Source organism: Danio rerio, chromosome 23 (genome assembly GCF_049306965.1).
Source record: "Danio rerio strain Tuebingen ecotype United States chromosome 23, GRCz12tu, whole genome shotgun sequence".
In the NCBI taxonomy this organism is placed as follows: Eukaryota; Metazoa; Chordata; class Actinopteri; order Cypriniformes; family Danionidae; genus Danio; species Danio rerio.
In genome coordinates, this window is record NC_133198.1 from 48,742,501 (window position 1) to 48,754,450 (window position 11,950).

The following is an 11,950-nucleotide window of genomic DNA, read 5'->3' on the forward strand; positions in this document are numbered from 1 at the left end:
GAAACACTTTACAACATATAGCTATATTAACGAAACACTTTCCAACATAGGGATATTAGTGGAATACTTTTCCAACAAATTAACTAAGCACTTTCGAAAATCTTCACATAACACTTTCCAACTTTCTTCGGTTACTCCCACAAGTCCAAAGACATGCGCTATAGGTGAATTGGGTAGGCTAAATTGCCCGTAGTGTATGTGTTTGAATCAGTGTGTATGGGTGTTTTCCAGTGACAGGTTGCAGCTGGAAGGGCATGTGCTGCGTAAAACATATGTTAGATAAGTTGGCGGTTCATTCCGCTATGGCGACCCCAGATTAACAAAGGCACAAAGCCGAAAAGAAAATGAATGAATGAATGAATAAATGAATGAATCAATCAATCAATTCCCTTATAGCGCATGTGTTTGGACTGTGGGAGAAACCGGAGCACCCAGGAAACCCACGCCAACAGGGGGAGAACATGCAAACTCCACACAGAAACTCCAACTGATCTAGCCAGGACTCAAACCAGTGACCTTCTTGCCGTAAGGCCACAGTGCTAACCACTGAACCTCCATGCTGCCTTTCACAAGCACGTTTCAGAACAAATTATATTAGTCTCTACACAACATCAAACACTCTCTTATCTCACAGTATCAACAGGAGATTTATTAAAATCGCGGCAGTTTCACTAGATGAGCCTTTTCACTGATATAAATGGTGTAAATAACCAGTAAAGGATTGTGAAACTCAAGGTTATCCAGTGAATCAGTCAAACTTGGGTGCAAAAGTCACAGATAAGCATCGGTAAGGTAAAATGAACGGCACACACACCTGTTCAGCTCCTGCTCAGTTTCATTGGATTTGTATGGACAGCTCAGGAAATCGGACACCTCACGCGCAAAACTCTTGAACTTTATACTGGAACAAAAATCAGAGACTTTAGTTTACTGAATCATACAGTTGGGGGTGCTGGTTAAAGTTCATCAGGTCATCCTTGATGTATGAGGTAGGGCTGCACATAATACACTACCTGACAAAAGTCTTGTCGTCTGTCCAAGTTTTAGGAACAGCAAATAATAACTTGACTTCTAGTTGATCATTTGGTATCAGAAGTGGCTTAGATTATGCTTATTTTACCTAAATAAAATATGATCATGATTAGATCAGATTAGACAGACTTTACATGTGTCGTCATTCATTTCTGTTTATTTGATGACTGGTCTGGTTTTGGCCTATTCTTAGACGTCTATTACGTTTTCACAGACAGCCCAAATTTAGTAATGTTCTAGCCAAGATGACTATTAGACATCTATTAAAAACAAAAAAATACTTGCTGGGTTAAGACTCTCACTCACCTTTTGGCAGGCTTGATAACAGAAAACTTGTGTCTGAGTTTTGCACAGCCCATCTTCTGAAATGTGTCAGTCATCACATCTCTAAACGAAAAGAACAGAGCTCATTTTTCTTTTCACTGTAAAGAAATCTGTAACCTGGTTAACAGTAAAGTTAAAACTCAATTCCTATTTACAAAATTAAATACACAAATCCATATCCTAAATTCAAAACACAATCAATAAATATGCAAATCCAATTCCTAAATGCAAAACACAATCAATAAATATGCAAATCTAATTCCTAACTCCAAAACACAATTCATAAACATGCAAATTCAATTCAATTCAATTCAATTCAGCTTTATTTGTATAGCGCTTTTACAATGTAGATTGTGTTAAAGCAGCTTCACATAAATGGTCATAGTAACTGGATGTATGAATTGTCAAATCCAAATCACAATTAATAAATATGCAAATCCAATTCCTAAATTCAAAACACAATTCCTAAATATGCAAATCCAAAAAACAATTCATTAATAAGCAAATCCAATTCCTAAATTCCAAACACAATCCATAAACATGAAAATCCAAAACACAATTCATAAATATGCAAGTCCAAAAGACAATTCATAAATATGTAAATCCAATTCCTAAATTCAAAACACAATTAATAAATATGCAAATCCAATTTCTAAATTTAAACACAATTAATAAATGTGCAAATCCAAATGACAATTCATAAATATGCAAATCCAAGACAATTCACAAATATCCAAATCCAATTCCTAAAATCAAAACTCGATTAATAATTACGCAAATCCAAAAGACAATTCATATATATGCAAATCCAATTTCTAAACTCAAAACACAATTAATAAATATGCAAATCAAATTCCTAAATTCAAAAAACAATAAATAAATATGCAAATCCAATTCCTAAATTCAAAAAACAATAAATATGCAAATCCAATTCCTACATTCAAAACAATTCATATATATGAAAAATTGCAAATCCAATCCCTAAATTCAAAACACAATCCATAAACATGCAAATCCAAAAGACAATTCATAAATATGCAAATCCAAAACACAATTAATAAATACGCAAATCCAAACGACAATTCATATATATGCAAATCAAATTCCTAAATTCAAAACACAAATAATAAATATGCAAATCCAATTCCTAAATTCAAAACACAATTCATAAATATGCAAATCCAATTTCTAAATTCAAAACACAATTAATAAATATGCAAATCCAAAAGACAATTCATTAATAAGCAAATCCAATTCCTAAATTCCAAACACAATCCATAAACATGAAAATCCAAAACAAAATTCATAAATATGCAAATCCAAAAGAAAATTCATAAATATGTAAATCCAATTCCTAAATTCAAAACACAATTAATAAATATGCAAATCCAATTTCTAAATTTAAAACGCAATTAATAAATGTGCAAATCCAAAAGACAATTCATAAATATGCAAATCCAAGACAATTCACAAATATCCAAATCCAATTCCTTAATTCAAAACTCAATTAATAAATACGCAATTCCAAAAGACAATATATATATATGCAAATCCAATTCCTAAACTCAAAACACAATTAATAAATATGCAAATCCAATTCCTAAATTCAAAAAACAATAAATAAATATGCAAATCCAATTCCTAAATTCAAAACACAATTAATAAATATGCAAATCCAATTTCTAAATTCAAAAAACAATAAATATGCAAATCCAATTCCTAAATTCAAAACAATTCATATATATGAAAAATTGCAAATCCAATCCCTAAATTCAAAACACAATCCATAAACATGCAAATCCAAAAGACAATTCATAAATATGCAAATCCAAAACACAATTAATAAATACGCAAATCTAATCGACAATTCATATATATGCAAATCAAATTCCTAAATTCAAAACACAAATAATAAATATGCAAATCCAATTCCTAAATTCAAAACACAATTCATAAATATGCAAATCCAATTTCTAAATTCAAAACACAATTAATAAATATGCAAATCCAATAGACAATTCATTAATAAGCAAATCCAATTCCTAAATTCCAAACACAATCCATAAACATGAAAATCCAAAACACAATTCATAAATATGCAAATCCAAAAGACAATTCATAAATATGTAAATCCAATTCCTAAATTCAAAACACAATTAATAAATATGCAAATCCAATTTCTAAATTTAAAACGCAATTAATAAATGTGCAAATCCAAAAGACAATTCATAAATATGCAAATCCAAGACAATTCACAAATATCCAAATCCAATTCCTTAATTCAAAACTCAATTAATAAATACGCAAATCCAAAAGACAATTCATATATATGCAAATCCAATTCCTAAACTCAAAACACAATTAATAAATATGCAAATCAAATTCCTAAATTCAAAAAACAATAAATAAATATGCAAATCCAATTCCTAAATTCAAAACACAATTAATAAATATGCAAATCCAATTTCTTAATTTAAAAAAACAATAAATATGCAAATCCAATTCCTAAATTCAAAACAATTCATATATATATGAAAAATTGCAAATCCAATCCCTAAATTCAAAACACAATCCATAAACATGCAAATCCAAAAGACAATTCATAAATATGCAAATCCAAAACACAATTAATAAATACGCAAATCTAATCGACAATTCATATATATGCAAATCAAATTCCTAAATTCAAAACACAAATAATAAATATGCAAATCCAATTCCTAAATTCAAAACACAATTCATAAATATGCAAATCCAATTTCTAAATTCAAAATACAATTAATAAATATGCAAATCCAAAAGACAATTCATTAATAAGCAAATCCAATTCCTAAATTCCAAACACAATCCATAAACATGAAAATCCAAAACACAATTCATAAATATGCAAATCCAAAAGACAATTAATAAATATGTAAATCCAATTCCTAAATTCAAAACACAATTAATAAATATGCAAATCCAATTTCTAAATTTAAAACACAATTAATAAATGTGCAAATCCAAAAGACAATTCATAAATATGCAAATCCAAGACAATTCACAAATATCCAAATCCAATTCCTAAATTCAAAACTCAATTAATAAATACGCAAATCCAAAAGACAATTCATATATATGCAAATCCAATTCCTAAACTCAAAACACAATTAATAAATATGCAAATCAAATTCCCAAATTCAAAAAACAATTAATAAATATGCAAATCCAATTCCTAAATTCAAAACACAATTAATAAATATGCAAATCCAATTCCTAAATTCAAAACAATTCATAAATATGAAAAATTGCAAATCCAATCCCTAAATTCAAAACACAATCCATAAACATGCAAATCCAAAAGACAATTCATAAATATGCAAATCCAAAAGACCATTCATGAATATGCAAATCAAATTCCTAAATTCAAAACACAATTAATAAATACGCAAATCCAATCCCTAAATTCAAAACACAATCCATAAACATGCAAATCCAAAAGACAATTCATAAATATGCAAATCCAAAAGACAATTAATAAATACGCAAATCCAAACGACAATTCATATATATGCAAATCAAATTCCTAAATTCAAAACAAATAATAAATATGCAAATCCAATTTCTAAATTCAAAACAATTCATAAATATGCAAATCCAAGTCCTAAATTCAAAACACCATTCATATATACAGTTGAAGTCAGAATTATTAGCCCCTTTTAATTTTTGTCTTCTTTTTAAAATATTTTCCAAATGATGTTAAACAGATTCAGGAAATGAATTACAGTATGTCTGATAATATTTGTTATTCTGCAGAAAGTCTTATTGGTTTTATTTTGTCTAGAATAAAAGCAGTTTTTAATTTTTTAAACACCATTTTAAGGTCAATATTATTAGCCCCTTTAAGCTATATTTTTTCTGATAGTCTACAGAATAAACCATCGTTATACAATAACTTGCCTAATTACCCTAACCTGCCTAGTTCACCTAATTAACCTAGTTAGGCTTTAAATTTCACTTTAAGCTGTATAGAAGTGTCTTGAAGAATATCTAGTAAAATATTCCTCATGTCCTCATGACAACGAGAAAATAAATCAGTTATTAGAAATGAGTAATTAAAACATTTATGATTAGAAATGTGTTGAAATAATCTGCTCTCCATTAAATGGAAATTGGGAAAAAATAAACAAGCGGTCTAATAATTCAGGGGGGTTAATAAATCTGACTTCAACTGTATATGCAAATTCAATTCCTAAATTCAAAACACAATTCATAAATATGGAAATCCAAGACTAAAGTCAAAAGAGAATTTGTAAATATGCAAATCTAAGACTAGAGTCTAAACCAAATTCATAAATATGCAAATCCAAGACTAAAGTCTAAACCCAATTCATAAATATGCAAATCTAAGACCAGAGTAAAAACCCAATTCATAAATATGCAAATCCAATTTCTGAATTCAAACCACAATTCATAAACATGAAAATCTAATTCCTAGTCAAGACGCAATTTATGAATATGCAAATCCAATTCCTAAAGTCAAAAGAGAATTGATAAATATGCAAATCAAATTCCTAAATTCATATTTATGATTTTTACTTGTGAAATTGTGTTACTAATTTGCATATTGCATTCATGATTTGTGTTTTGAATTTGTGAATTGGATTTTGTAGATGTGAAATGTGCTGTGCATGTACGAGTTTTATTTCTGCAAATATATTCTTTTTGAGATTGAGACTCAATACTTTATTAGTAAATAGTATTTTAGTATCTTTTAAATGTACTAAACTTATTAGTATTTATCGGAATGTTCTATATTCTCTTGTGGTTTTCTAGTTTTATACTGTATGAATCTGAGAGTAACGTCATTTCAATTCTCTGCATGACTCTACATGTGGCAGAATTTGCAATAAAGCCGACTTTGATATTGTCCTAAAAACCCTAATGGGAAGACTATTCAGCTTTCAGATGATATCATCTCATAGACAGCCCCTTATGACTGGTTTTATGGTCCAAGGTCACAGTTGCATTACAGCTTATGCTTACAAAGCCACATTACATTACAGTCATAAATCTCATTGGTTTGATTGTTGAGACACAAAATGGCGTCCACGTCCAGCAAGAATCTGGTATATGCAGCACGATTCCCATTTACAAAATCTGATTCATAACACAAAACGCAATTCATAAATACACAAATCTAATATGTAAATTAGTAACACAATATTAGAAGTAAAGATCATAAATATTTCTCCAAATAAATTGGATTTGTGTATTTAAGAATTGTGTTTTGAATTTACGAATAGGATTAGCATATTTGTGAATTGCGTTTTGACTTTAGGAATTTGATTTGCATATTTATGAATTGCGTTTTGACTTTAGGAATTTGATTTGCATATTTATGAATTATGTTTTGAATTTACAAATTGTGCTTTGAATTTAGAAATTAGGTTTGCATTTTGTGATTTGTGTTTTGATTTTAGGAATTGAATTTGCATATTTATGTAATGTGTTTTGATTTTACTAATTGAATTTTCATATTCATGAACTGTTTCAAATTTACGAATTGAATAGGCATATTTATGAATTGTGTTTTAAATTTAGGAATTGTGTTTTAAATTCAGGCATTAGATTTGCATATTTATGAATTGTAATTTGAATTTAGGAATTGCATTTGCATATTTATGAATCATATTTTGAATTTAATAATATAATTTGCATATTTATGAACTGTGTTTTGAATTTAGGAAGTGAATTTTCATATTCATTAACGGTTTTGAATTTACGAATTGAATTTGCATATTTATGAATTATGTTTTAAATTTTACAAACTGTGTTTTAAATTCAGGAATTAGATTTGCATATTTTGAATTTAGGAATTACATTTGCATATTTATGAAATGTATTTTGAATTTAATAACATAGTTTGCATATTTATGAATTGTGTTTTGAATTTAGAATATACTCTGACTATAGATATTTCAAACAATTATCAAGATTTATCTAAAGATGCGTTAATCAACATTTATCCTAAAAAAGCAATAATAGTTTTAACTTGTTTTAATTTAGCACTTCATTTAGGAATAATTCGTTCACAAAACCAGTAAATGTTTAAATATCATGTTTATTAATAGTGACAACCTCAAGCTTTTATCTGTTGAATACATTGTACTTTAATTTACTTTAAATGAAAATTTGTGTATTCATAAGCAAAAATGGCTTAAATCTCCTTTATATTTTCACTTTTAGTTTGTGTTTTTAATAGTTTAATTTATGTAAACCCATTAATGCAAACCCACATTTGATTTTGTGGGGTCTATTTTATTTTTATTGCTGTAGTTTTACTTTTTTCTGTATTTTATTTATTATTTCTCTTGTAAGAGACAAGGTTATCACTGCAGACTTTATGGTGTGCTGCTAATCAGATAATTTACTAATAACAATCCGCTAATTTCAATTAAACATTTGTTTTCAGCCAAGGGCAATTAATTGCTGATAAGTCTAGAAAGGATACGACTGCGGATATGCATGCGCACTTGATATGTGATAGCCTACTGACTGTAGTACTACAATAATTCAGATTTTACATAACTCTGAGGGTTACGTAGTAAAGTAGATATTATTAAAGCTACATAATAGACAATTAAAAAAATATTGTAAACTAGTATCACCATTAACTTCATGACAGAACACACATCTAGCAACATTTCTGTTTGTATTTCTTGTTGCTAGAAGGGATACAGCTGCGGACCATGTATTGTTTTTTATTAACATCTACCCCCACCACAACCCTAAACTAACCATCACAGTGAAGTAAAACATTAATTATACAGAGTATTATTCATATTATTTATTAAATTACCTCTTAATTGGTATTTTATTTAATCATACCCCCATCCCGAACCTCACAGTAATGTAAAATATTCATTATTGCTGTACAGTGTCACAATAACTGCTAATTTGAGTATCCCCAGCTGTATTCATTTCTGCCCTGACTACGACATTTCAACGTCAAAAACAAAAGTATCTCAACAGAAAACTATTTAACTTCCACTCTAAAACCGTTTTAAACTAATTTACTTTGGTTAAACTAGGTTGCAGACGAAATTTTCCGTACACTTTAAGGAGATTTCGCTTTAAATCACAGCTATAGACAAACAAAAAGGTCAATCAGTCGGTTACGATGCTAGTTAACTTAACTTGCTAGCTTCACACCAACTTACTCGATTAAAAAACAACAACCACTAACTTAACCTTGTTATTAAAGTCAGTTTATAATACTTCAGCACAGGTAAACTTTAACACGAGCAAACACGCAGCCTGACTTAAATAGACATAAGCAGCATCTTCTGTGACAATGATTCTGAAATGTTTACCCGAACGAGGGTGTGTTTTGCTTGTAAAACATCATGCAGACACACTGGAAGATGATCAGGACCACCAGGAAAGTGCTGCCCCACCGGAGAGACGCCAAGGCCATCAGAGACACTGGAACGAGTGCGTGCGTGTTTGTGTGCGTGTGAAAGGTTAAAGGTGACACGCGCGCGCGCGCTCCGCCCCTGATACTCGACCATCATTTTAAACATGCGCGTCATGTCATACAACAAACACACCTCTGATGTTTATTAATCATTGATTCGGCGTGTTTCTGAGATATCTGGTGCTGAGATTAGATGAACTAGAAATGTTATATTCGATCATAAACATCAAACAAGCAAGGAATTATTCATTCATTCATTCATTTTCTTTTCAGCTGAGTCCTTTTATTAATCAGGGGTCGCCACAGCAAAATGAACCACTAACTTATCCAGCACATGTTTAACACGGCGGGTGCCCTTTCAGCTGCAATCCATCACTGGGAAACATCCTTACACACTCATTCACACTCATACACTACGGACAATTTAGCCTACCCAATTCACCTGTACTGCATGTGTTTGGACTGTGGGGGAAACCGGAGCACCCGGAGGAAACCCACATGAACGCAGGGAGAACATGCAAACTCCACACAGAAACGCCAACTTACCCAGCCGAGGCTCAAACCAGCAACCTTCTTGCTATGAGGCGACAGCACTACCTACTACGCCACTGCGTTGCCCCAAGGAAGGAATTACAATACTGAGAATGATAATAATAATTTTAAAAATATGTATATATCACATTTCTGAGTGTTGATCATTTTCCAGAAAGTTTTTTTCAGTCCCTACTTAAAATATACACATTAAAACACTTCACAATTTCTGTATATTTTAAAACGTATACTCATTTAATTGTTCAAATATACATTTACATGAATATTTACAGGTAGCAACACTCTTTTGAGTCATCAATGTGTGTATGCTAATAATTCCAAAATTGCTTGTTAAATATTATAAATATAAAGTCATTCATTTTCATCAGCTTTTCTGGGGCCGGGTCGTGGGGGGCATCAGTCTCAGGATAGAACTCCAGATTGCCCTCTCCCCAGACATTTTCTTCAGGTCTAAAGGGGGGGGGGGGGTCCCGAGGCATTCCTAGGCCAGCCGAGAGACATAGGCCCCGTTTACACTAGTGCGTTTTAGTTTTAAAACGGCGTTTTAGAATGAAAACGATCCGCTTCCACACTCGCGTTTCACCCAGCGTTTCTGAACTGCTCTCCGTCCACACCAAAACGCTGAAAACGCACATCACGTGACCACACACACACACTTTTGCAATCGCTGGAGCCCATCTACCCAGATGAGAGCTCTGCTAGTCGGACTTCTCATCAAGCATCTCCCGCTGGATCTAATCTCACTATATTTATTAAACGGGATATTTCATTCATCTTGTTGTCTTTATCTAACGACATATTCCCTGACTTTGGTCATTGGAATCTAGTACTTGTTCTCAGGTAACGTGTTTTGACTGAGCGCAAAGATAAGTTAATGATTAATGTACCCAGCCGGCATTTCAACGGTGATTCAACGTTGAATCAACGTCAGGTCTATGGTTGGATCAACGTTGAATTACCTTTCGATTTTGCAAATTGGATCAACGTTTATATAGTGACGTTGTTTCACCGTCGGACCACCACCGGTGATTCACCGTTGAAATCACAACGTTGTTTCACTCTTACCTTCTTCATGGGTGAATTGTGGTCGTTTTGTAGACGTTGAATGAAGGTTGAATTACCTTTCGATTTTGCAAATTGGATCAACGTTGATACCGTGACGTTGTTTCACCGTCATACATTTCAACGTAAGTTAAATAGAAATTACATACAACGCAAAGTGCATAGTCCCTCCAGCATGTCCTGGCTCTTTTCTGAGGTCTCCTCCTGGTAGGACATGCCTGGAACACCTCTCTAGGTAGCCTTCCAGGAGGCTTCCAAAAACTGATGCCCAAGCCACCTCAGCTGACTTCTCTGGATGTGGAGGAGCAGCAGCTCTACTCCGAGTTTGTCACCCCATCTATAAGGTTGCATCCTGCCATCCTGCGAAGGAAACTCATTTCGGCCGCTCGTATCCAACATCTTGTCCTTTCGGTCATGACCCAAAGCTCATGACCATAGGTGAGAGTAGGAATGTGGATTGACCGGTAAGCTCCTTCTTTACCACAGCAGACCGCTACATCGACCACATTACTGCTGCACCGATCCGCCTGTCAGTCTCGCACTCCATCCTCACTTGTTAACAAAATACCAAGATACTTGAACTCCTCCACCCGGGTTGCTGCTGGAAGGGCATTCGCTGCATAAAAATATACTGGAATAGTTAGCGGTTCATTCTGCTGTGGCAACCCCTGATAAATACTAAGCTGAAGCAAAATGAATGAATGAATTTCTCACACATGGTGGGTAAACAGTAAATTATTAATAACAGCAGTCTTTCATGGTCATGCATTAATTGGTGCAGGAATGCGAACAGCTCAACGTCCCGCAAAACACTGAAAACATAGTAACATGCTTGATTAATAAATGACATGTAATTAAATTAATTATATAAATTTGGTGGGCGAGGCAGTGGCGCAGTAGGTAGTGCTGTCGCCTCACAGCAAGAAGGTCGCTGGGTCGAACCTCGGCTCAGTTGGTGTCTCTGTGTGGAGTTTGCATGTTCTCCCTGCCTTCGCGTGGGTTTCCTCCGGGTGCTCCGGTTTCCCCCGCAGTCCAAACACATGCGGTACAGGTGAATTGGGTAGGCTAAATTGTCCATAGTGTATGAGTGTGTGTGTGAATGTGTGTGTGGATGTTTCCCAGAGATTGGTTGCGGCTGGAAGGGCATCCGCTGCGTAAAAACTTGCTGGATAAGTTGGCGGTTCATTCCGCTGTGGTGACCCTGGAATAATAAAGGGACTAAGCCGACAAGAAAATGAATGAATGAATATATAAATTTGGTTCACTGACACATGCATTACACAAACTAACATTACAGGAAAATCTGACCCTCTCCCTGATCATCAGTGCATAATTCACACCCTGCCCCTACCTCAACCTCTCGCCTCAATGTAAAAACAGCAATGATAAAGAGAATTATTTATTAAATTGCCCTCTAAAATGCTTTTTATTAATGATGACACCTCATTCAGCTGCCATTCTTGCTCATAGTTTATTCACATCCCGTGTAATTCCCATCTGTTTGGCCTCCCTAATAAAGCT

The 11,950-nt window shown here is 32.9% G+C and overlaps 1 protein-coding gene across 2 annotated transcripts in view; it reads right to left on the reverse strand.

Annotated features, from left to right (window-relative positions):
* Positions 1 to 8,881, reverse strand: part of st8sia7.1 (ST8 alpha-N-acetyl-neuraminide alpha-2,8-sialyltransferase 7.1) — a 21,638-nt gene extending 12,757 nt beyond the window's left edge. Inside the window, exons 1-4 of one of the 2 annotated variants that reach the window (XM_073938719.1) lie at positions 8,712 to 8,840; positions 1,339 to 1,419; positions 1,014 to 1,120; positions 815 to 901 (exon numbers count right to left, since the gene is read on the reverse strand). Coding sequence is in view for 1 of the 2 variants with exons in the window: in NM_001386515.1 (NP_001373444.1) it covers positions 815 to 901; positions 1,339 to 1,419; positions 8,712 to 8,815 (272 nt within the window). In the remaining variant the exon portion in view is untranslated. Of the gene's footprint in view, positions 1 to 814; positions 902 to 1,013; positions 1,121 to 1,338; positions 1,420 to 8,711 lie in introns of both variants that reach the window. The other variant, NM_001386515.1, reaches the window with a different exon arrangement.
* Between the last annotated feature and the right edge of the window lie 3,069 nt (positions 8,882 to 11,950).